The 25019-nt window shown below is 45.3% G+C and overlaps 1 protein-coding gene across 1 annotated transcript in view; it reads right to left on the reverse strand.

Annotated features, from left to right (window-relative positions):
- The window catches only part of LOC137504555 (G-protein coupled receptor family C group 6 member A-like), a 41199-nt gene extending 20072 nt beyond the window's left edge, over positions 1 to 21127 (reverse strand). The window contains exons 1-4 of the mRNA XM_068233136.1: positions 20937 to 21127; positions 14668 to 14962; positions 8317 to 9174; positions 6829 to 7041 (exon numbers count right to left, since the gene is read on the reverse strand). Coding sequence (XP_068089237.1) covers positions 6829 to 7041; positions 8317 to 9174; positions 14668 to 14962; positions 20937 to 21127 — 1557 coding nt within the window. The remainder of the gene's footprint in view (positions 1 to 6828; positions 7042 to 8316; positions 9175 to 14667; positions 14963 to 20936) is intronic.
- Between the last annotated feature and the right edge of the window lie 3892 nt (positions 21128 to 25019).

Here is a 25019-nt window from a genome sequence, read left to right on the forward strand (position 1 = left end):
ATGTGCTGAGGCTCCCTGGAATAGAGCGCTGTTTGACCAGTCTGGCAGTGGTCGCACTGCTTCTGGTGAGTGCGTTTCCTGTTGGGTGTTGTTGGTGGTGGAATATTAAGAAGAGATTACACCAAAAAGAACTTTTACCTGATTTACTGTGACACTGAATGGATAATGTGCGCTGAACTGTAAATTTACTATCCTATATGGTAGCCCATAGACCCTATTCTCCCTCCCTCCCTCCCTTCCTCCTCCCAGAGGGAGGATGGTCTCATCTTCCAGGGAATTGTAGTATTGCAAAAGCCAGCTTACATACCGTGGCTGGGAATTGAACCCAGGCTGGGCTGGGAATTGAACCCAGGTCTCAGTGTGTGGTAGGTAACTCACTTAACCTCTGTACCACCACCAACACTACATGCTGAAGCCAGCCTAGCATGTACCATTATGATCAATCCAAGAGAAAAATTAGCTTTCTTAAGTATTTGTAGCATGTCAAAATCCAACTCACATTGGCTGGAAATAGAACCCAGGTCTCAGTGTGTGGTAGGTAACTCACTTAACCACTATACCACCAACAACACTACATGCTGAAGCAAGCCTAGCATGTACCATTATGATCAATCCAAGAGAAAAATTAGCTTGCTTAACCATTTATGCCTCCAGGATGTAGGGTACATACGTCCAGGAGGCCACGTGCGCGTCCGTGCGCTCCCACGGCCAATTGCGCGCGTGCACGCGCACTCCCGGCCACGGATTCGGTAGCCCAGGAATCAATGTATCGGGCTATGGTGCCCGATCACTGATTCCTCTCCCCCGCTGAAAAAGCGACAGCTTCTCTCGGAAGCTACGCTTTTTCTGAAGCTCTGTCCCTCTAAGCGTACATTGTACAAGATTGCCATCTTGTGGCCAAAAAGTAAAACTACAAGTAAAAGTAAAAAAACATTACAATACACAAATATTTCCCCAAATAAAACACTATTTATATCCCACCCTCCCAAAAATGCCCACATAAAATGTTTAATTAAAAAAACCAAAAACATTACTATAAAAAAAAACACAAAAATATTTACCTAAGGGTCTAAACTTTTTAAATATCTATGTAAAGATGAAATATTTCTCTCTATTTTTTTTTTTATAAGCTTGTAAATAGTGATGGATGCAAAACGGAAAAAATGCTCTTTTATTTCCAAATAAAATATTGTCGTGATACATTGTGATAGGGACATAATTTAAATGGTGAAATAACCGTGACATATGGGCAAATACAATACGTGGGTTTTAATTATGGAGGCATGTTTTATTTTAAAACTATAATGGCCGAAAACTGACAAATAATGAATTTTTTCATTTTTTTTCTTATTCTTACTGTTAAAATGCATTTACAGTAAGGAAGCTCTTAGCAAAATGTACACCCCAAAGAAAGCCTAATTGGTGGCGGAAAAAACAAGATATAGATCAGTTCATTGTGATAAGTAGTGATAAAGTTATAGGCTAATGAATGGGAGGTGAACATTGCTCGGATGCATAAAGTGAAAACGACTGAACTGGTTAAGGATTTGTAGCATGTCAAAAGCCAACTCACATTGGCTGGGAATAGAACCCAGGTCTGCGTGTGGTAGGTAACTCACTTAACCACTATACCACCACCAACACTATGTGCTGAAGCCAGCCTAGCATGTACCATTATGATCAATCCAAGAGAAAAATTAGCTTGCTTAAGGATTTGTAGCTTGTCAAAAGCCAACTCACATTGGCTGGGAATAGAAGCCAGGGCTAAGTGTGTGGTAGGTAACTCACTTAACCACTATACCACCACCAACACTACATGCTGAAGCCAGCCTAGCATGTACCATTGTGATATACCCAAGAGAAAAATGATCTCTCTCTCTCTCTCTCTCTCTCTCTCTCTCTCTCTCTCTCTCTCTCTCTCTCTCTCTCTCTCTCTCTCTCTCTCTCTCTCTCTCTCTCTCTAGGACTTGATGCCATTGAACTGAATTTTCAGCTTAAAACCATCAATGGATACTGGCAGAATATCACAGGCAATTTCGGAATTTCGCCAGATTGAAAAAGCAATTCCGTTCCAACCAAATGGAAGGGAATGACCAATTTCCGCCTAAAAATTCCGGAAAATACAATTCCGCGGAAAGTGGTGACCATCCCTACTAGAGAGAGAGAGAGAGAGAGAGAGAGAGAGAGAGAGATTAATCTACCTGGCTATCTGGGGTTCTCTTCGGACACAAAAGGCAAGGCCATGCCTGGGTGGGCTTGAACCACCAACCTTGCAGTTAACAGGCAAACATGCTAACCAATTGTGCCACGGAGACTGTGTACCACGAAGACTGTGCACGCAGTTGCTGTTGAATGATTTTATGGGGATGTATGTGTGTCTTTTGGAGGCAGGTAGTAAGTCTGCTCCAAGAAGTTTTAGCATGTAGTGTTGGTGGTATAATGGTTAGGATAGCAGCCTACAGAGTGGTAGGCCTGGGTTCTATTTCCAGCCAATATGAGTTGGCTTTTGATATGCTACAAATCCTTAAGCAAGCTAATTTTTCTCTTGGATTGATCATAATGGTACATGCTAGGCTGGCTTCAGCATGTAGTGTTGGTGGGGGTATAGTGGTTAAGTGAGTTGCCTACCAAACACTGAGACCTGGGTTCACTTCCCAGCCCAGCCTGGGTTCAATTCCCATCCACGGTATGTAAGCTGGCTTTTGAAATACTACAATTCCCTGGAAGGAGGGAGGAAGGGAGGAATTAGTTAGGTGAGAAAGCAAATTTGAATTCCGTGAAATGTAAACATTTTCTGCGGAATTCCGTTTTAGAGCTATTTATTTATTGTATTTATAAAGTGCCAACATATTACGCAGCGCTGAACATTAATTTAGGTTACAGACAATATTTAGGGGTGACATACAGCAATATGACAATACAAGAATACAAGAAATCCAGATCACACAGCATAGTATGAGTACCAGGTAATGCTTAGTCAGTCACTGGATGGAGCATGGAGATCACACAGCACAGTATGAGTACAAGGTAATGCTTAGTCACTGGATGTGAGCATGGAGATCACACAGCACAGTATGAGTACAAGGTAATGCTTAGTCACTGGATGGAGCATGGAGGTCACACAGCACAGTATGAGTACAAGTTAATGCTTAGTCACTGGATGGAGCATTGAGATCACACAGCACAGTATGAGTACAAGGTAATGCTTAGTCAGTCACTGGAGGGGAGCATGGAGATCACACAGCACAGTATGAGTACAAGGTAATGCTTAGTCACTGGAGGGGAGCATGGAGATCACACAGCACAGTATGAGTACAAGGTAATGCTTAGTCACTGGATGGAGCATGGAGATCACACAGCACAGTATGAGTACAAGGTAATGCTTAGTCACTGGATGGGAGCATTGAGATCACACAGCACAGTATGAGTACAAGGTAATGCTTAGTCACTGGATGAGAGCATGGAGATCACACAGCACAGTATGAGTACAAGGTAATGCTTAGTCACTGGATGGGAGCATGGAGATCACGCAGCACAGTATGAGTACAAGGTAATGCTTAGTCACTGGATGAGAGCATGGAGATCACACAGCACAGTATGAGTACAAGGTAATGCTTAGTCACTGGATGGGAGCATTGAGATCACACAGCACAGTATGAGTACAAGGTAATGCTTAGTCACTGGATGGGAGCATGGAGATCACACAGCACAGTATGAGTACAAGGTAATGCTTAGTCACTGGATGGGAGCATGGAGATCACACAGCACAGTATGAGTACGAGGTAATGCTTAGTCACTGGATGGTGCATGGAGATCACACAGCACAGTATGAGTACAAGGTAATGCTTAGTCACTGGATGGAGCATGGAGATCACGCAGCACAGTATGAGTACCAGGTAATGCTTAGTCAGTCACTGGATGGAGCATGGAGATTAGGCAAGTTAGGTTCACTCAGATGTATAGCATGGGTTCACAGTAATGGAGGTGCAAGATCAGGTAGGACACAAAAGGAGGAGGACCCTGCCCAAAGGCTTACAATCTAGAGCAGCCTTTCTCGACCTTTTTACCCTGGAGGAACCCTGCAAATAACTTTTGGATCTCAAGGAACCCCTGCAAACCATTTTTTGATCTTGAGGAACCCCTGCATTTATTTTGCAGGAGGCACAGTCTTTAAAAGTATGTGTGGCTGTTTATTTCACTCTCCCCATTACACTGCCACTCCTTATACTGTCTCCTAAGCCACCAATTTAGTGCTTTTTGTTTCAGTACCACCTATTATTGTGTGCTCTATTATACTTCCCCCACGATGGGGGAAAATGCCAAGGAACCCCTGCAGAGTACTCGAGGAACCCTGGGGTTCCAGGGAACCCTGGTTGAGAAAGCCTGATCTAGAGCTATAGCAATTACGCTCCGTCATATCGGAACCGGAATCACCAAATACCGGCCGGAATCACGGAATTTAAAATTCCGCGGAATCCAGCGAGCATCCCTACCCTTAACTCTCAACCTAGCTCCTAGCTTTAAACCTCAGCCTAACCCTTAATTTCCATCCTAGCTTCTTTGTTCTAAAACTTAGCTTAACCCCTAGCTATTACTTCTAAACTTAAAAAGCCTATCCCCTAACTCTCATCCTAGCACCCAGTTCTAAACTCCATCCTAACCCGTAATTCTCCTTCCAGTTCCTAGTTCAAATCCTCAGCCCAAGCCCTACCTTATCCCAGCTCTAATGAAAAACCTAACCCTTAACTCAAAACGCTATCTCTTTAACCTAATTAGGGCCTTTTTCCACTACCTTGCAATTTGTGACTTGATTCTGATTGCAAATCGCAAGGTACATTAAACTAATGGAAACTGCAGCAGCAATTTCCATTAGTGCGATCCGATTGCTATGCGATTTTGTTCAAAGCGCAATCGTTGTCCTGCCGCGTTTTGAATGCGATTGAGCTGTACTATAATGAGTATAGCAGCTCAATCGCAATCGCATGGTAGAAATTAAAACGCGATCGCATTTCATAGTGGAAAAAAGCCCTTTTCCACTAGCAATCACAAATCACAAACGCCAGCGATTACGATTTTTCATTAATCTTGTTATGTGATTGCTCATTTGCATTGCATTATCGTCTAAAAATCGCTCCAGAAAGCGATTGCGATTTCCAAATCGAATCACTAAAGTGGAAAATACTTCTCATGATTTCTATGATAAAGTAACAACCCTAGCGATTTAAAAATCACGGGCAATTTGCGATTTTGCGATTCAGCTGTGTAGTGGAAAAAGGCCCTAAATGGCAGCCTAAATCCTAAGCAAAACTCCTACGTTAAAACCAAATATGTGACTCTTAGAAAGGAATGAGTGAGGAGTGGGAGGCAGGAGAGCATCACTGGGGAAAAGCAGCTTGTTGTGCTGTGTGAGGAGTCTGACAGTGAGTGAGGAGGGGGAGGCGGGAGAGCATCATTGGGGAAAAGCAACTTGTTGTGTTGCGTGAGGAGTCTGACAGTGAGTGAGGAGGGGGAGGCATGAGAGAAGCAGTGTTTTAATTGAATCAGAGCAAATTTTTGAATGCTGTGCGATCATTCCAAATCAGGAATGGCCGGCGCATCCTCACAAGTTTGCCTCAGGCAGCAAATCACACCTTTGAGTCTCCTCGGAAGGCTTCAGAAGAACTTGCATCCCTGACCCTGAGTGCTTCTGAAGATGATTGCATCTCTACTAAATAACTGCGAGCTCGGACTTGTGTGTAGGCAGTGCGGATCCCCTTGTTTTTGGAAGTATACATCTGAAGCCTGCATGAGGAGTCCCGAAGAGGTGTTTGACCCGCAGATCAAATAACTTCAAGGAGGTGACAGTTGTGGAATGAGGGGACGGAGAGGAGAGTGGAAAGGCTCTATGGGGTCCAGAGCCTCCCCTCTATATAACCGTAGGTGAGTATCAAACTTTTTTCTACAGTTCGCTTCAGGGACATCTTAAAGAGACTCCGTAACAAAAATTGCATCCTGTTTTTTATCATCCTGCAAGTTCCAAAAGCTATTCTAATGTGTTCTGGCTTACTGCAGCACTTTCTACTATAACAGTCTCTGTAATAAATCAATGTATCTTTCCCCTGTCAGACTTGTCGGCCTGTGTCTGGAAGGCTGCCAAGTTCTTCAGTGTTGTGGTTCTGCTATGAACTTCCCCCCTTCAGGCCCCTCTATGCACACTGCCTGTGTATTATTTAGGTTAGGGCAGCTTCTCTCTTCTCTCTTATCTTTTACAAGCTGGATAAATCTTCCTCTGAGCTGGCTGGGCTTTCACATACTGAGGAATTACAGACAAGGGCAAAGCTGTTTGCAGGAAGAAAAGAGCAGCCTGAAACTTCAGTGCATGAGAGCAGAAGAGGGAAAGAAACACACAAATGATCTCTTGAGATTCAAAAGGAAGGGTGTATACAGCCTGCTTGTGTATGGATGTATTTTCTATGTGTGGACATACTGTACATCAACCTACTTCCTGTTTTGGTGGCCATTTTGTTTGTTTATAAACAAACTTTTTAAAACTGTTTTTAACCACTTTTAATGCGGCGAGGAGCGGCGAAATTGTGACAGAGGGTAATAGGAGATGTCCCCTAACACACTGGTATGTTTACTTTTGTGCGATTTTAACAATACAGATTCTCTTTAACTCCCAGCTGTGTAACCCTAAACTGCAACAATTCTAGCCTCAAAAAATCTACAAAGAAATTGCAACCAAGAGTAACAGCATAAGAATGACAAAAAAAAATCATGTCAAAATGTCTGCTGTATTCCTGAGAAACTAAATAACTCAATTTATTTTTTTAAATTTTAGGTACATACCGAATTGTTGATGTTGTTCCACAAAAGAAGGCTTTGTTTTGCTATAACAGTTTGCTGGATGGTGTCGTATTCCCCAACAATGACATACTCAATGGAATGGTTTCTTTTCTGCCAGTTAATTAATTTATACTCAGACAGAACTTCTCCAAAATTGTTAAATCTGAAGGTTTTTCCATTGTAGACATAAGTGCCCTTCTTCAGTTCAGTGAGGAGCTTAAAAAGGCAAAGAAAGTAAGATAGAGTTACCAGAAACCCAAAGACCAAACGTCATCATCTCTAAATCAATGAGGCATCTATTAGAAGAACCAAAGCTTGAAACAATTCCATTCTTCCTAATGGACCTTCAAGCTACGCTGTTGAGGGGTGGAAGATAACCCCTAGAGCAGCCTCTATTTTGTGCCAGAAAAAAACATGAATGAAAAGATGAAACACAAAGTTATTTAGATAACCTCACTATGCTTATCGACATATTATATGATTGCATCACAGAGGACTGCCATAGTAAATGGGGGAGAGTTACAAAGTCACCTTTGGTCATGTTGAGTTGGTATTTATCTGCCTATTTCTGTTTTGGTACCAGGTGTAGCAAGCTCCTGAGAGGACCTTATCAGCTTCTTCAACAGAGCAACCAAAAACACTGGCTGTTAATGAGACATTCTCAGAAGTAAAGGTGGCCATACACTGGTCGATTTGCCATCAGATTCGACCAACAAATAGATCCCTCTCTAATCGAATCTGATCAGAGAGGGATCGTATGGCTGCCTTTACTGCAAACAGATTGTGAATCGATTTCAGCCTGAAACTGATTCACCATCTGCTGAGCTGCCGCTGTCGCCTGCCCCCCCCCCCCCCCCTCATACATTACCTGAAGCCTGGTCCCGGGCATCTTCTCCGCATCGGCTCTCGGGCTGGCATCTTCTCCCATCACCTTCCGCATCACGGCATCCGGCATCCGCGTATAACTTTCTGTCACTCCAGTGACAGCGGAAGTTCAAATAGAGCGCCCTCTATTTGTACTTCCGCTGTCACTGCAGTGACACAGGAAGTTATATACGGATGCCGGGATGCGGAAGGTGATGCGGAGAAGATGCCGGGAGCCAGCTTCAGGTAATGTATACCTCCGTCGATCGTACGCCGCTAACGACGCGCTCCCTACCCGTGGGCGATCGACGGTAATTTCCCGCACGGAGCGATCGACGGGATCGATCTATTTCAGGACGAAATAGATCGAAATTTAGCGTTTAGCGTGAACGATGTGACAGCAGATTCTGTCGAATCTGCTGTCGATCAGCAGGTGATCGGCTAGTGTATGGCCGGCTTAAGCCAATGGTGGACTGAGAAACAAAGATAGGTTTGAATTTATTCCGAGTTTCCTTGAAGCCTATAATAACATGATTAGCAATATTTATTGTTACTTATTACTAGGATTCTGGTGGAGTTTGAGTTTGGATTAAAAACGTTCAGCAGAGATGCTTTTGATTCACTAACCTCTCGAGGTGAGACCTGAAGAGCCTTGTCACAAGTTCCATTTCGGCATAGTATATTTTTCAGGGCTTGAGCTACAGCTGTAACAGCCAGGGATGTGGAGTATACTGTCCCATTTTCAATGAAGTGTGCCAAAAAATCATCATTTTCATAAGCTGCGTCCTCCACCTTGCAGGCCACCGGAGACTTATAATCCACTGACTCGGGAACTGAGCAGTTATCAGAGGAGGAATTCAAACAGTTTAGGTATTCTAGGTATTCTTCTGAGCATCCAAATCTCAATGCTTTATACTCATCAAGAAACTCATTAGTTGATCCATTGCTTGCTGGATAAAGGTTTTTTATAAAGTCCTGAAATCCAGGAACATATCCACTTTCAAATGTAAATCCAAATACTGTTCCAACCTTCTCAATACCTTCTGTACTAGCAACTACGTTGGAGACAATCCATTCATCACTGGCTATCCAAGTTCTGGATCCATTTTTTTGGATGGCCGTTTCAAAAAGTTTGGCTACAACAAATCTTTTTGCAAAGGCGATCACAACTTCTGCGGTGCTCGTTTTCAGATCATTAATTGCATCGTTCAAGCTTTCCTGCAGAGATGGATGTTCAACATAGGAAGGGACAAGCCTGGAGAAAGCCATACATATGCCATTTGTTTTAAAAAGGTTGCTGAGAGAATCAAGGGCTGAACGTCCGTAGTCATCATCACTGGCAATGATTCCAACCCAGTTCCAGCCAAATGTTCTTATCAGCTCCACAATGGCTTTTGTCTGGTAGTAATCGCTGGGAATGGTGCGCAGGAAGGAAGGAAACCTCATCACATCACTCAGTATATCAGCAGAGGATGCTCCACTTAACTGTAGGAACAAAATGGAGACAACACAGTTAATTGATGTAAAGCATGGTGGGTGGGATTCGCAGGGGTGTTACTGATTTCCTGATGGAAATTGAATTATAATTTCAGATAGGAAAGCTAGAGAGAAACCACACTGTTTAGTAATAGTGGCCAAAAAGCTGGATCAGTCAATCTCATGGAATCGAATGGGATTAGCTTGATAAGAACTCAAACATGGCCAAGTTTTGGCAAAGTTCACACATGGTGTGACCTTTAGAACCTACTATGTAATGGAGGAGCTAGAGGCGTTAAAAAAGGTTGGTTGCTCACAGAAGACAAGTCTAAAACTTGAAAGGAAGGCTGCAGAAGGAGGTTCCCATAGGAACTTCACATGAAGGACAAGGACTGCTACACATGGAGGTTGTATATGAAACAGAGAGACATTGAATGAAGAAGGGGTATGCTGTGTTACACCAGGTGGCTGATGCGCACGGAAGAACAATGTTACACATGGAGGGACCTTTTCCATTGTTCCATTTGAAGATGCAGTCGGTACGTTTAAATCCAGCACCACTTCTTCTAATCAGATCTAAATAGTGCGAATACGTCGGAGTTTTAGTAATATATATATATATATATATATATATATATATATATATATATATATATATATATATATATATATGTATATATATATATATATATAGAGTTACATAGTAAGTTGGGTTCAACCAGCAACTGATTTGTACCCTCACATATCTCAGTGGATCCAGAGGAAGGCAGGAACCCTTACAAGGTTCAGACTAGAGATGTCGCGAACCTCCGAACCCTGTTCGCGAACCTTCGCGGAAGGTTCGGTTCGCGGAAAAGTTCGCGAACCGCAATAGACTTCAATGGGGATGCGAACTTTGAAAAATAGAAAAAATTATGCTGGCCACAAAAGTGATGGAAAAGATGTTTCAAGGGGTCTAACACCTGGAGGGGGGCATGGCGGAGTGGGATACACGCCAAAAGTCCCGGGGAAAAATCTGGATGTGACGCAAAGCAGCGTTTTAAGGGCAGAAATGACATTGAATGCTAAATTGCAGGCCTAAAGTGCTTAAAAACATCTTCCATGTGTATACATCAATCAGGGAGTGTAATTAGAGTTCTGCTTCACACTGACACACCAAACTCACTGTGTAATGCACCGCAAACAGCTGTTTGCGTAGTGACGGCCATGCTGGACTGGTGCGCACCATGGCGAGAGTGCAGGCCGTGGCAGTTTTCAAGCCCATATGGTCGCCGGGCTGTGGTAGCTCAATGATAGAACAGTGACTGTCCAGCTGATCAAATTTGGTCTGTCCACAATGAAGCAACGACCTTATTATCTTCTTGTATGTAGGTAGACATAGGTAGGTGTCCCAGTATAGGTAGGTAGGCATAGGTAGGTGCCCTAGTATAGGTAGGTAGGCATAGGTAGGTGTCCCAGCAGTTAGCTAGGCATAGGTAGGAGACCCAGTATAGGTAGGTAGGCATAGGTAGGTGTCCCAGTAGTTAGCTAGGCATAGGTAGGAGTCCCAGTATAGGTAGGTAGGCATAGGTAGGCGTCCCAGTATAGGTAGGTAGGCATAGGTAGGTGCCTCAGTAGTTAGCTAGGCATAGGTAGGAGACCCAGTATAGGTAGGTAGGCATAGGTAGGTGCCTCAGTAGTTAGCTAGGCATAGGTAGGAGTCCCAGTATAGGTAGGTAGGCATAGGTAGGCGTCCCAGTATAGGTAGGTAGGCATAGGTAGGAGACCCAGTATAGGTAGGTAGGCATAGGTAGGTCCCCTAGTATAGGTAGGTAGGTAGGTGTCCCCGTATAGGTAAGTAGGTGCCCCAGTAGTTAGGTAGGCATAGGTAGGTGTCCCAGTATAGATAGTTAGGAAGGGCCTGGCTGGCACAGTAATAACAATTACCAAGGTCCAGCTGCAACAGATAGGGCTGTATAATGTCAGTGAGCAACACACACAAAAAAAACCATCAGGAAAACATTAGAGCTCTCAAAAGAGTTGTTGAGGGGTGCTATTTTAGCAATAACAATCAGCCAGGAGCAAGCCAAGAGCCTAACTAATCTGTCCCTAGGAGAACAAGTCTGCAGCAGCTATCCCTAGTCTGTCTCTAGCAGGCACACGTGTGAGTGTCATGGCCAGTGAGCCTGCCTTATATAAGGGGGGGTGGGGCTCCATGGCTTAGTGTAGCCTGAATGGCTACAATGTGCCTGCTGACTGTGATGCAGAGCGTCAAAGTGGACCCTCATAGTGCATTATGGGCCGAATCGAACTTCCGCAAAAGTTCGCTTGGTCCAGGCGAACGCGAACCCCCAAAGTTCGCCTGGAACCGTTCGCCGGCGAACCGTTCGCTACATCTCTAGCTCAGACCTACAAGGATAAAAAAAAATCCCTCTCGACTCCAGATGGCAATCAGATAAAATCCCTGGATCAACACTGTTAGGAATTACCTTGTAATTATAGACAAGGATGTCCTTCAATGTAAGGAAAGCATTTGGTGCCCCTTCTAAATATATATCCAGAATATGCCGTAACTAGTATTTGTGGTAATACATTCCGCATTTTACTGCTCTTATTGTAAAAAACCCTTCCTAAATAGGAGGCAAAAACATTTTTTTGCTACATACACCAGTCGTGTCCCCTAGTCTTTGCACAGGCCAAGGGATAAAAATCTAATTAGCCAAGCTTTTATATTGCCTTAACCTACCTACACCTATACACCTATCATTTTTTTTCCATCGATATCTGGCAGATTTGATCACTCTAATCGAATCTGATAGAAATTGGTGCCACAAATGATGGCTGAAGGTCACTCTGTAACTAAGCAACTAGTTTGTCTCTTATTATCTTTACTGTTATCCTCATCAACATCATGAGTATTATCATCATTACTCTTATCCAGGGGCAAAACCACGACACCCCTCCTGGGCCCCCAAGTGGAATTATCATGCGACCCTCTATGCCATAACCCAACAACCCCCCCCCCCCTCCTCCCTATCCCCGTATGTTGCCATTTGCATATACAGCTCCCAATGCAGAGAAGCAGCAGTGGAACAGTATATACAGTGGGATAAAAAAGTTGGGCAACTTTGTTAATCATCATGATCTTCCTGTATAAATGATTGGTTGTTACGATAAAAAATGTCAGTTAAATATATCATATAAGAGACACACACAGTGATATTTGAGAAGTAAAAACAAGTTTATTGGATTTCCAGAAAGTGCGCAATAATTGTTTAAACAAAATAAGGCAGGTGCATAAAGTTGGGCACCACAAAAAATAAATGAAATCAATATTTAGTAGATCCTCCTTTTGCAGAAATTACAGCCCCTAAACACGTCCTGTAGGTTCCAATGAGAGTCTGGATTCTGGTTGAAGGTGTTTTGGACCATTCCTCTTTACAAAACATCTCTAGTTCATTCAGGTTTGATGGCTTCCGAGAATGGACAGCTCTCTATAACTCACACCACAGATTTTCAATTATATTCAGGTCTGGGGACTGGGATTGCCATTCCAGAATGTTGTACTCGTTCCTCTTCATGAATGTCTTAGTGGATTTAGCGCAGTGTTTAGGGTCGTTGTCTTGTTGAAAGATCCAGCCCCGGTGCAGCTTCAGCTTTGTCACTGATTCCTGGATATCGGTCTCCAGAATCTGCTGATACTGAGTGGAATCCATGCGTCCCTCAACTTTGACAAGATTCCCAGTCACTGTACTGGCCACACAGCCCCACAGCATGATGGAACCACCACCATATTTTACTGTAGGTAGCAGGGGTTTTTCTTGGAATGCTGTGTTCTTTTTCCTCCATGCATAACACCCCTTGTTATGCCCAAATAACTCAATTTTAGTTTCATCAGTCCACAGCACCTTATTCCAAAATGAAGCTAGCTTGTCCAAATGTGCTTTAGCATACCTCAAGCAGCTCTGTTTGTGCTGTGGGCAGAGAAAAGGCTTCCTCTGCATCACTCTCGCGTACAGCATCTCCTTGAATAAAGTGCACCCAATTGTTGAACGATGCACAGTGACTCCATCTGTCGCAAGATGATGTTGTAGGTCTTTGGTGCTGGTCTATGGGTTGACTCTGAATGTTCTTACCATTTGTCGCTTTTGTCTATGCGAGATTTTTCTTGGTCTGCCACTTCGAGCCTTAACTTGATCTGAGCCCTATAGTCTTCCATTTCCTCAATATGTTCCTAACTGTGTAAACAGACAGCTGAAATCTCTGATACAGCTTTCTGTATCCTTGCCCTAAACCATTGATGGTGAACAATTTTTGTCTTCACGTCATTTGAGAGTTGTTTTGAGACCCCCATGCTGCTACTCTTCAGAGAACATTAAAAGACCAGGGAAACTTACATTGCCCCCCTTCATTACTCTTTCTTATAATTGGATTCACCTGCGTATGTAGGTCAGGGGTCACTGAGCTTACCAAGCCATTTTGAGTTCCAATAATTAGTTCTAAAGGTTTTGGAATCATTTAAATGACAAATTTATGCACCTGCCTAATTTTATTTAAACAATTATTGCACACTTTCTGTAAATCCAATAAACTTCATTTCACTTCTCAAACATCACTGTGTGTGTCTCCTATATGATATATTTAACTGACATTTTTTATCGTAACAACCAACGATCTATACAGGAACATCATGACAATTAACAAGGTTGCCCAATCATCACCACCACCTCCGCCATCATCATCCAAACTGTCTCCACCATCAGCATCACTTACTCCACCATCATCAACACCACCACCACCTCCATCATCATCAACACCACCACCTCCACCATCATCATCCAAACTGCCTCCACCATCATCATCACCATCACGTCCACTCACCATAATCATCACCACCACCATCCAAACTACCTCCACCATCATCACCACTGACTCCACCATCATCATCACCACCACCACCTCTACCACCATCATCATCATCATCACTGCCTCCTCCATCATCATTCATCATCACTGCCTCCACCATCATCATCACTGCCTCCACCATCATCATCACCACTGCCTCCACCATCATCATCACCTCCACCATCATCATCATCACCACCACAGCCACCTCCACCATCATCATCTTCATCCCTGCCTCCTCTATCATCATCACCCCCTCCTCCACCATCATCACCTCCACTATCATCATCATTACCCCAACCACCTCCATCATCATCACTGCCTCCACCATCATTATTTATCCTCACCACCTCCAACATCGTCACCTCCACTATCATCACCCCACCACCTTCACAATCATCATCACCATTGCCTCCCCCATCATCATCAGGACCACCACCTCCACCGTCATCATTACCACCACCTCCACCATCATCATCACCACCACAACAACCTCCACCATCATCATTTCCTCCTCCATTATCATCATCACCAACACTGCCTCCATTATTATTATCCATTGTGTTTATCCCCTCATCTGTCATATATGTGTTGCTAATTACAGAAGCAGAGCATTACCTGTGGAATGAAGTAACTGCTGAGCATCCTGCCCATGGTGATGGAGTTTTCAGAGTAGATTTCTCCAATAACAGCCTTAACTGTTGTCATAATTTCAGAGCTGCTGCACTGGGATGAGTTGATGGACGATATCTCTGGAATAAGTGTTGTTACTCCCTGAACAGCTTTGAGGGCATAAGAGCAGGAATCATGAATCTCGTAGCCGAGCTGGATTCCCTGCAGAAGGGTGGAGTTGTTAATTTTCTCGATGGTGTAAATCATGGACAAGACATCCACCATGGTTTGTAATTGTAACCTAAGCCAAAAGAGACAAGATAGACAGACCTTACAACTGGGTATATTTATTCAAGAAAAACAATCAAGAATGTAGTATTATTAGACAGTGATCCAGAAGTGATCCAGACTTTGAATGTCCCACTCCAAGGTCATCAATGACCTCACACTCGACAAGGCTAAAGGAAAATACTCCATCCTGTGCTTCCTCAACCTCTCATCAGCATCCAACACAGTCGATCATCTCCTGCACCTTCAATCCATGCAATCTGGGGGTGCCCAAGACCTCACCATAGCCTGGTTCTCCTTCTACTTCTCAAATTGTTCCTTTAGGTCCTCTTTCAATGGTTCCTCCTCAACCTCCACTCCCCGCTTGGTTAACCACTTCAGCCTAACTGGACGAAAATTTTCGTCCAGTTAGGCTGTGCGCACTCCCGCGGGTCGCACGCGCTCCCACGGGCCCCCCCCCCGTGCGCGCCCCCACTGCTGGCCGTTAGCCCACCGATCAGTGAAAGGGATTATAAATCCCTTTCGCTGATCGGACCCCCCCCCGGGGAAAAGACGACAGTGTCTCTTCAGACGCTGCGGCTTTTCTGAGCTCTGGTCTCCTTTCTTCTGCCTGAGAGCGAGATCGATCGCTCCCAGGACTTTTTGACTTTGGCCATCTTGTGGCCAAATAGCAAATTACACCAAAAACACACTTTGTGTTAAATAAATACATTTTAATACATTAAAAAAACAACCCTGTTTTCCTCCCATTCTAAAAAATACCCACATACAAGTTTAAATTAAAAAAAAAAAAAAATTACAATAATAAAAAAAAAAAAACATAAATAGTTACCTAAGGGTCTGAACTTTTTAAATATGCATGTCAAATGAATATATCAATATGATTTATTAAATTATGGGCTTCTAAATAGTGATGGACGCAAATTGAAAAAATGCACCTTTATTTCCAAATTGAATATCGGCGCCATACATTGTGATAGGGACATCATTTAAATGGTGTAATAAGCGGGACAAATTGGTAAATAAAGTACATAGGTTTTAATTATGGTAGCATGTATTAATTTCAAACTATAATGGCCAAAAGCTGAGGAATAATGATTTTTTTCCCATTTCTTTCTTAATATTCCTGTTAAAATGGATTTACAATAAATTAATTCTCAGCAAAATGTATCACCCACAGAAAGCCTAATTGGTGGCAAAAAAACCAAGATATAGATCCATTCATTGTGCCAGGTAGTGATAAAGTTATTAGCAAATGAATGGGAGGTGAAAGTTGCTCAGATGCAAAAAAATGTCAACCCTGTGGGCTTAAAGAGACATTGAAGCGAAAAAAAATGATGATATTATGATTTGTATGTGTAGTACAGCTAAGAAAAAAAAACATTAAGATCAGATACATCAGTCTAATTGTTTCCAGTACAGGAAGAGTTGAGAAACGCCAGTTGTTATCTCTATGCAAAAAAGCTATTAAGCTCTCCGACTAACTTAGTAGTGGAGAGGGCTGTTATCTGACTTTTATTATCTCAACTGTAATTGAACTGTTTACTTTTCCTCTGCTAGAGGAGAGTTCATTACTTCACAGACTGCTCTGAAAGACTCATTTTGAATGCTGAGTGCTGTGTAATCTGCACATATTATAGAGTGATGCAATGTTAGAAAAAACACTATATACCTGAAAATAAAAATATGAGAATATTTTCTTTGCTGCTAATCTTCTAGTAATTATTCATAGTACACAACCAATTCATTATATCATATATTTTTTTCGCTTCAGTGTCTCTTTAAGTGGTTAAATGGAAGGTTCAAGCAAAATAAAAAAAATGAGTTTCACTTACCTGGGGCTTCTACCAGCCCCATGCAGCCATCCTGTGCCCTCGTAGTAACTCACTGCTGCTCCAGTCCTCCGCTGCCAGCTAGTTCTGCTTCTACCAGCCCCATGCAGCCATCCTGTGCCCTCTTAGTCACTCACTGCTGCTCCAGTCCTCCGCTGCCAGCTAGTTCTGCTTCTACCAGCCCCATGCAGCCATCCTGTGCCCTCGTAGTAACTCACTGCTGCTCCAGTCCTCCGCTGCCAGCTAGTTCTGCTTCTACCAGCCCCATGCAGCCATCCTGTGCCCTCTTAGTCACTCACTGCTGCTCCAGTCCTCCGCTGCCAGCTAGTTCTGCTTCTACCAGCCCCATGCAGCCATCCTGTGCCCTCTTAGTCACTCACTGCTGCTCCAGTCCCCCGCCTCCAGCTAGTTCTGCTTCTACCAGCCCCATGCTGCCATCCTGTGCCCTCGTAGTCACTCACTGCTGCTCCAGTCCCCCGCCTCCAGCTAGTTCTGCTTCTACCAGACCCATGCAGCAGTCCTGTGCCCTCTTAGTCACTCACTGCTGCTCCAGTCCCCCGCTGCCAGCTAGTTCTGCTTCTACCAGCCCCATGCAGCCATCCTGTGCCCTCGTAGTCACTCACTGATGCTCCAGTCCCCCGCCTCCAGCTAGTTCTGCTTCTACCAGCCCCATGCAGCCATCCTGTGCCCTCGTAGTCACTCACTGCTGCTCCAGTCCACCGCCACCAGCTAGTTCTGCTCCTACCAGCCCCATGCAGCCATCCTGTGCCCTCGTAGTCACTCACTGCTGCTCCAGACCCCGCCGCCAGCTAGTTCTGCTTCTACCAGCCCCATGCAGCCATCCTGTGCCCTCGCAGTCACTCACTGCTGCTCCAGTCCCATGCTGCCAGCTAGTTCTGCTTCTACCAGCCCCATGCAGCCATCCTGTGCCCTCGTAGTCACTCACTGCTGCTCCAGTCCCCCGCTGCCAGCTAGTTCTGCTTCTACCAGCCCCATGCAGCCATCCTGTGCCCTCGTAGTCACTCACTGCTGCTCCAGTCCCCCGCCTCCAGCTAGTTCTGCTTCTACCAGACCCATGCAGCAGTCCTGTGCCCTCTTAGTCACTCACTGCTGCTCCAGTCCCCCGCTGCCAGCTAGTTCTGCTTCTACCAGCCCCCATGCAGCCATCCTGTGCCCTCGTAGTCACTCACTGCTGCTCCAGTCCCCCTCCACCAGCTAGTTCTGCTTCTACCAGCCCCATGCAGCCATCCTGTGCCCTCGTAGTCACTCACTGCTGCTCCAGTCCCCCGCCACCAGCTAGTTCTGCTTCTACCAGCCCCATGCAGCCATCCTGTGCCCTCGTAGTCACTCACTGCTGCTCCAGTCCCCCGCCACCAGCTAGTTCTGCTTCTACCAGCCCCATGCAGCCATCCTGTGCCCTCGTAGTCACTCACTGCTGCTCCAGTCCCCCGCCACCAGCTAGTTCTGCTTCTACCAGCCCCATGCAGCCATCCTGTGCCCTCGTAGTCACTCACTGCTGCTCCAGTCCCCCACTGCCAGCTAGTTCTGCTTCTACCAGCCCCATGCAGCCATCCTGTGCCCTCGTAGTCACTCACTGCTGCTCCAGTCCCCCGCTGGCAGCTTCCCGACCTCGGAGGTCGGCGGGACGCATTGCGTACATTTTTACGCATTCCCGCTAGTGCAGGAACATTAACACATACATTTTTACGCGTTACTGGTTCAATGCGTACATTTTTACACATTGAACCAGTAATGCGTAAAAATGTATGTGTCAATTTTCGCCTAGGTGATATTTCTAAATTGTCAATAAAATTCCTTGTAAGCCCCCAGCAAGCAAGGAAATACTCAAAATAATTATGTCAGTACTTTTTCATCTACTTTTTGGTACTTTATCAGTTGCAGAATGCTGCAAAGTTATTTTAAATAGAAGATGAAAAATGATCTCCTAGGAGAAAACTCAGTTGAAAAGTGAATTGCATATCGACCATGTGTCTTATTTTAGGATTCAATTAAACATGAAGTTTTCATGTTATAAATCACTCGTGGTGGATCATTGTCACATCTAGTGACTTTCTGTGAACTTTCGTTAAGCCAAAAGAGAAAAGATACACACAATATTACAGCTCTCAAGTGGGTCTTCAGTGGTAGACAAAACTATGGATTTGGCCAATCAGAGGATTTGATTTCCTGTTAAAGAGAATCTGTATTGTTAAAATCGCTCAAAAGTAAACATACCAGTGCGTTAGGGGACATCTCCTATTACCCTCTGTCACAATTTTGCCGCTCCTCGCCGCATTAAAAGTGGTTAAAAACAGTTTTAAAAAGTTTGTTTGTAAACAAACAAAATGGCCACCAAAACAGGAAGTAGGTTGATGTACAGTATGTCCACACATAGAAAATACATCCATACACAAGCAGGCTGTATACACCCTTCCTTTTGAATCTCAAGAGATCATTTGTGTGTTTCTTTCCCCCTGCATCTCTCATGCACTGAAGTTTCAGGCTGCTCTTTTCTTCCTGCAAACAGCTTTGCCCTTGTCTGTAATTCCTCAGTATGTGAAAGCCCAGCCAGCTCAGAGGACGATTTATCCAGCTTGTAAAAGATAAGAGAGAAGAGAGAAGCTGCTCTAATCCTAAATAATACACAGGCAGTGTGCATAGAGGGGCCTGGAAGGGTGAGTTCATAGCAGAACCACAACACTGAAGAACTTGGCAGCCTTCCAGACACAGGCTGACAAGTCTGACAAGAGAGAGATAAGTTGATTTATTACAGAGATGGTGATAGTATAAAGTGCTGCAGTAAGCCAGAACACATTAGAATAGCTTTTGGAACTTGTAGGATGATAAAAAACAGGATGCAATTTTTGTTACGGAGTCTCTTTAAGGCCAATCCTAAGCTCTGTAATCATGTAAAGACTACAAAAACACAAATATAGCTTCTTTTAAAATGGTATTTGCTATACAGGAGTAATAATTCAGTCCTTCAGATCATGGCAGAGTCAATAAAAGTCCAGAAACGCCCATTGTCATCTTCTTCTGTCATCTTGATCTGTGGGATTTAGGTTTGGGAAGTTCCAGAACATGCAGAACATTTTGACCTATTTGGCTGAAGCTTACTCATAAGAGGCATGTTCCTGCAGCGCTGATGAAACAGAAGTGACGTATAATCTTGTCCAGCAAATCAGAGCCTAACACAGCTATCACCTGACCATTCTGATCACCACATGCTTATCCATGAGTTCTGCTACACACAAGTAACTGTAATCCTGAGTAACAAGATCAGCTGTTGTTGCCAGATGTAAGTAATTTAGGAGGAGCCCAGGACATGTGATCATTCTTGTTCTCTGAGGAACCACATTTACAGCATAGAAGGAGTACAGCTGATTAGTAAATAGGCACCGTGTATCATTTTTCTCCAGTCTTCGTTTATCACGGCTTTTTCGAACTCCTTTCAGTCCTCAACCCTATCGTGGACTGCTCATGCTCACATTAAATTACTGTGTATTCAAATTTGTGGACAGGATACTCCACACTGAAGGTCTCCCAGACCCAACAATATACCACCAAGCCTGTCTTTGACATGTCCAACAACTGGTGGAATAAGCAACAACAAAAGGATGTCCCGTCGCTGCACCAGATGGTCGGATAAAGTCGAAAAATCTTTATTCTTTAATCCAGTATCAATGTTAAAACTAAAAGCTCACGTGTATCGGAGCAAGGAACGGCTCCTTAATCAAAGCTATGACTAAGGAGTCATTCCTTGCTCCGATACACGTGAGCTTTCTCCTCTCTCCTGCAATTTGGGCAGTTGGGTGACAAAACACTGCTGGGCGTAAGAGTCTAAAGTAAATAGGAATTTTACAATAACTACTGACCATGCAAAAACAGTTGAAAAGAAAGTTTTTCTATCAAGGAAAAAAAAAAGGTGCAATCCAAACACAAGGATATGGTGAAGGTTGGACCGCCCCAGTGTGAAAGAAGCCTAAAGGATAAGAGCCAGAGAAGCTGATCCTTCTTACAGTGACGTCTTATTTCTCTCCAGAGCTCGACGTCTGCAGCAATTTTTATTTTTTTTACTAAATGGGATTTACATTTTAAATGCAGCTAAGTTTTCTTCCAGCAATTTAAAAAATAAATGGATTCTCCAGCTCTTACCCTGTACAAGTGAATCCGTCCACATGGGGGCGCTGCAGTATATCGTAAACCCCATCGTGAATGGGGAAGATTCCCCCCAGCATGATGTCACCAGGTCTTCGGGCCACGGGGTGTTCACGTGAGTAGCAGGAATCCACCAATCCAGAGAGAGGAGTAGCGCTGAGGAGGAGGAGGAGCACAAGCTGGAACATGGCGGGAAATGTGGACAGAGCTCCTCCCACCACCGTCTTCTGTGTGCTGCGGAGACTGGAGCAGTGACAGCTGACTGCTGGGCTTTATAGCCACACTCAGGACAGAGCTCCTCCCACCACTATCTCTTGTGTGCTGCGGAGACTGGAGCAGTGACAGCTGACTGCTGGACTTTATAGCCACACTGAGGACAGAGCTCCTCCCACCACCGTCTTCTGTGTGCTGCAGAGACTGGAGCAGTGATAGCTGACTGCTGGGCTTTATAGCCACACTGAGGACAGAGCTCCTCCCACCACCGTCTTCTGTGTGCTGCGGAGACTGGAGCAGTGACAGCTGGCTGCTGGGCTTTATAGCCACACTGAGGACAGAGCTCCTCCCACCACCGTCTTCTGTGTGCTGCGGAGACTGGAACAGTGACAGCTGACTGCTGGGCTTTATAGCCACACTGAGATATTATAGGAGAAGGAAGTATGTGACATCACATATGAGTGATATCTAGGTGCGTGACAACTGTGCAACTCACATACATGAGTGACAACAGCTCAATACAGACACCCGAGGGAAATAGCTTTCACTACACCTCAAACAATTCTCTTCCTGGAGACTCGCTCTCTTTAGTTCTACAGACAGTGGTAGGAACAACTTTCTCAATCTTGCAATGTTTATCCATGTTGGGGAAATTCCGATAACCGCTGCTACCAGAGAGATCCATTCCCCAACAGTGACACAGAGAGCATTAAAAACACTAGATTTTGCTTTTTTAAAAAAGTCCACTTGGAATTCAAGTTAAAATAGTTTACTTTCTCTTTAGACTGGTGAAAAATTAGAATGTGCCAGAGTTTTATTGCTGTCGGGGTTACAGCTGAGGAGAGGTTTTTTCCTTTACTGTTCCAGCGAAGGCGTCACCAACAGCAGGATGTTCACTGCAATATATCCAATGAGAAACAGGCAGACGTGGCCACAGAAGAGCAATACAATAGCAAGAAAAACAATGCATCAGCCCTAAGAAGGGCTATTAGCGGTTCAGGACACTGTGGTAGCTGCAAGACTCTGCACTGAGGACACAGAGCACAGGCCTACCTAACGCTCTCCCTGTCAGCAGCACACTGTCCCTCATCTGCCTAGCACAGAGGCCAAACACAGACTGCAAAATGGCTGCTGTGCTGGCTTTCTGATAGGTGGGGGGGGGGGGGCGGTCCAGGTGGGAGGGATAGCTGATTGGCTGCCATGTGTCTGCTGACTCTGTGGTGAGGGGTTTGGCTCCATTATAATGTATGTATGTATGCCTGAGGTGGCGAATGCGAATACGCGTTCTTCACAGCGAAGTATTTGCCTGGTGAATATTTTGGCCCATCTCTACTGACAGTGGTGTAACAAGGGACACCTGGGCTCCCCTGCAGGCTCCGCCGCCAACCAACCTCCTCCCCCAGCACAACGCAGAGAAGTTATTTGTCTTTATTTACCCAATTACCCTTCGTGTCTCCCCTTCTGCCAGCAGCCTGAGTCCATCTCTCTGTCATGTAACTGGCAACCGTGTATGCAGAGCGAGTGGCTCAGGCTGCCGGGAGGAAGAGGAGAGGCCAGGCAGGATCAGGTAAATATAGACACATACAGTAGCTCTGCTGCACAGATATTCTGCTAGGTGGGTGGGAGGAGAATCAGGCCCCCAAAGCCGCCAAACCCCCACCATCGCAAGGATCTCAGGGGCTTTTGTTACACCTCTGCCAAGTTACGATCTGACCTACTAAAGCCCAAAGAGTTTTCAGTTCCTGGATGTAAGTTTACTCCAGGTGGTTGTGTCCCACTCACATGGTCATTTCCCAAATTAAAGTCAGACCCTTGTATCGCATTGCTCATGAGAGCTGTGACTTTGCTATTGCTGTATGTAGACCCGGGATCAGTTCTGTGTGTGCTGATAAGCAGGGTAGCGGACAGTGAATGACTTGGATAAAGTCGTTTATTCACAGCAATATGAATAATTAATATATACAGACAATTATTAAAATCAACAATTATTAAAACAGTAATAGCCAGTATAAAAAATAAAAGAAGGGAGAAAAATACTTAGTTCCTGGAAAGATGTCCTTTTTGTGGGAAAAATCAGAGTCCTGGGTTTCAATCAAAGTTCAGAGTTCAGACCAGGTGGATGCCAGCATATCCTCAAGCTGGCACCGATGAGTTCAAGATGTTTTCAGGGTGGAGGACACTGAGTTTGGGTCCTCTGCCATTCTTATGCCCCTGATTCAGTAGGAGGGAGTGAGGGCGGGCCCACACACCCCCTTAGAACCTGAGATGAATCCTCCCCTTGTCCTGGGACCAGAAATCATGCCTTAACCATATATGGGCTCTATCTCACAGAACCGTACAGGTCAGGGCAGATTTACTAATATTTTCAGGTCTGCCTCGATGTACCCAGCAGCCTGATACCAAACATGAGGGGTGGGACCCCTGTGGTATCATTAGGGCACTGTTGAACTGCCTAACGGGCAGTCTTTACCTCAGAAGGTTCTGAAATGTTCTCAGAACCAACGCCAGACCGGGCCCTACATGCTCTGTTAGTTTGGAGGGTCTGCCAGCCTGGCAACACAGAAAATATGATACATATAGCAGTTTATGGAATATGAGATACCCCTGGGATTTATAGCAGGTCATTCCCAGGCAAAGGGTCTTTGAAGTTTGGGGCAGCTAGCTAGGTGTCAGCTCCCCTGCTGGGAGGGAGCCAGAGGTCTGGCTTTTCCCCCAACTAGATTGCTTCTGTCATGGTCTATACCTGATGGATGGGCCATCAGCACAGCTTGAAGCCAGGGACTCTCTGGGCCCAGGCTCATTAGCATATCAAAAGAGCCATCCTGCAGTTCGGCTGATGCTACCTCTTTGCTGGGAAAAGACTCAGCTGCTCCTACACACTCAACCCAGATGGTATCGATTTGAAGCACAATCGATGCAGAGAATCGAGTGCGATCGCTTTTCTTCACGGGCGGTTACAGGATGCGCCTGCGGCCCCGCAACCGTCCGTGACAGCCCCCCCTGGGGAGAAGGCAGATAGACATGCATCAGCAAGATGTGTGTCGTTGCCGCTAACCTGCGAGATCTGATCTAGTTCCCCGTTGGCGTTCTGGGGTCGGCTGCCCGCTGCGTGTCGGCCAACCTGGCTGACGGGTCTCGGGTTGCCGGTGCGGCGGGAAAACCTATTGGAGCCTGTGGCTCGGTTCCCCTGGACCGGTCGCGGTCTGCTACCCTCAGGGTTGACCCGACGTGGACCGTTCTGGACAGGGCATTTGCGCCACTGCACTCGGACGTGGTGTCTGCTGGGACTGCTGACAACGGACAGTGGGTTGGTTAGGTCAACAGCCAGCCCACGCAGGTTTCCCCTGCTAAGTGGCTGTGGACCTAAGGGAACCCCGCGGGAATCCCTGGACCTTCCCAGCTCCTGACAGACGGCACATGCTCTGCAGTAGTTTGCTACATCCCTGTTCATCCGGGGCCAATAAAACTGGTTCCGAATACCGGCAACTGTCTTGCGGACCCCTGAGTGCCCTGTCAGAGGATTACCATGTGCGGATTTCAGCACATGTCCCCTGAATGCACTCGGGACCACAAGCCATTTGGTATTCACGTGGTATCTACCTGTAGGGGGCTGTACAGACTCACTGTACAGTCTCCCACCTTCCCAGTACACCTTGAAAGCGGCCCCTTCTGCGAGGGGCTCAGCGGCTTGCCGCCTGAGCACCTCCAGGCTTGGGTCACTTTGTAGTGCGGCTGAGAATACGGCGCTGTCAGTTTCAGCCAACTGGCTCATGTCACACGAGGCCAGCGGCTGAAAGGTCTCATCCCTGCGGTCAGAGGAGGGGGAGGAGGCCGGAACCCCCTCCACCTGTTCTGAGCTCGGGTTCT

This window comes from Hyperolius riggenbachi, chromosome 4 (assembly GCF_040937935.1).
Source record: "Hyperolius riggenbachi isolate aHypRig1 chromosome 4, aHypRig1.pri, whole genome shotgun sequence".
NCBI classification, from domain to species: Eukaryota; Metazoa; Chordata; class Amphibia; order Anura; family Hyperoliidae; genus Hyperolius; species Hyperolius riggenbachi.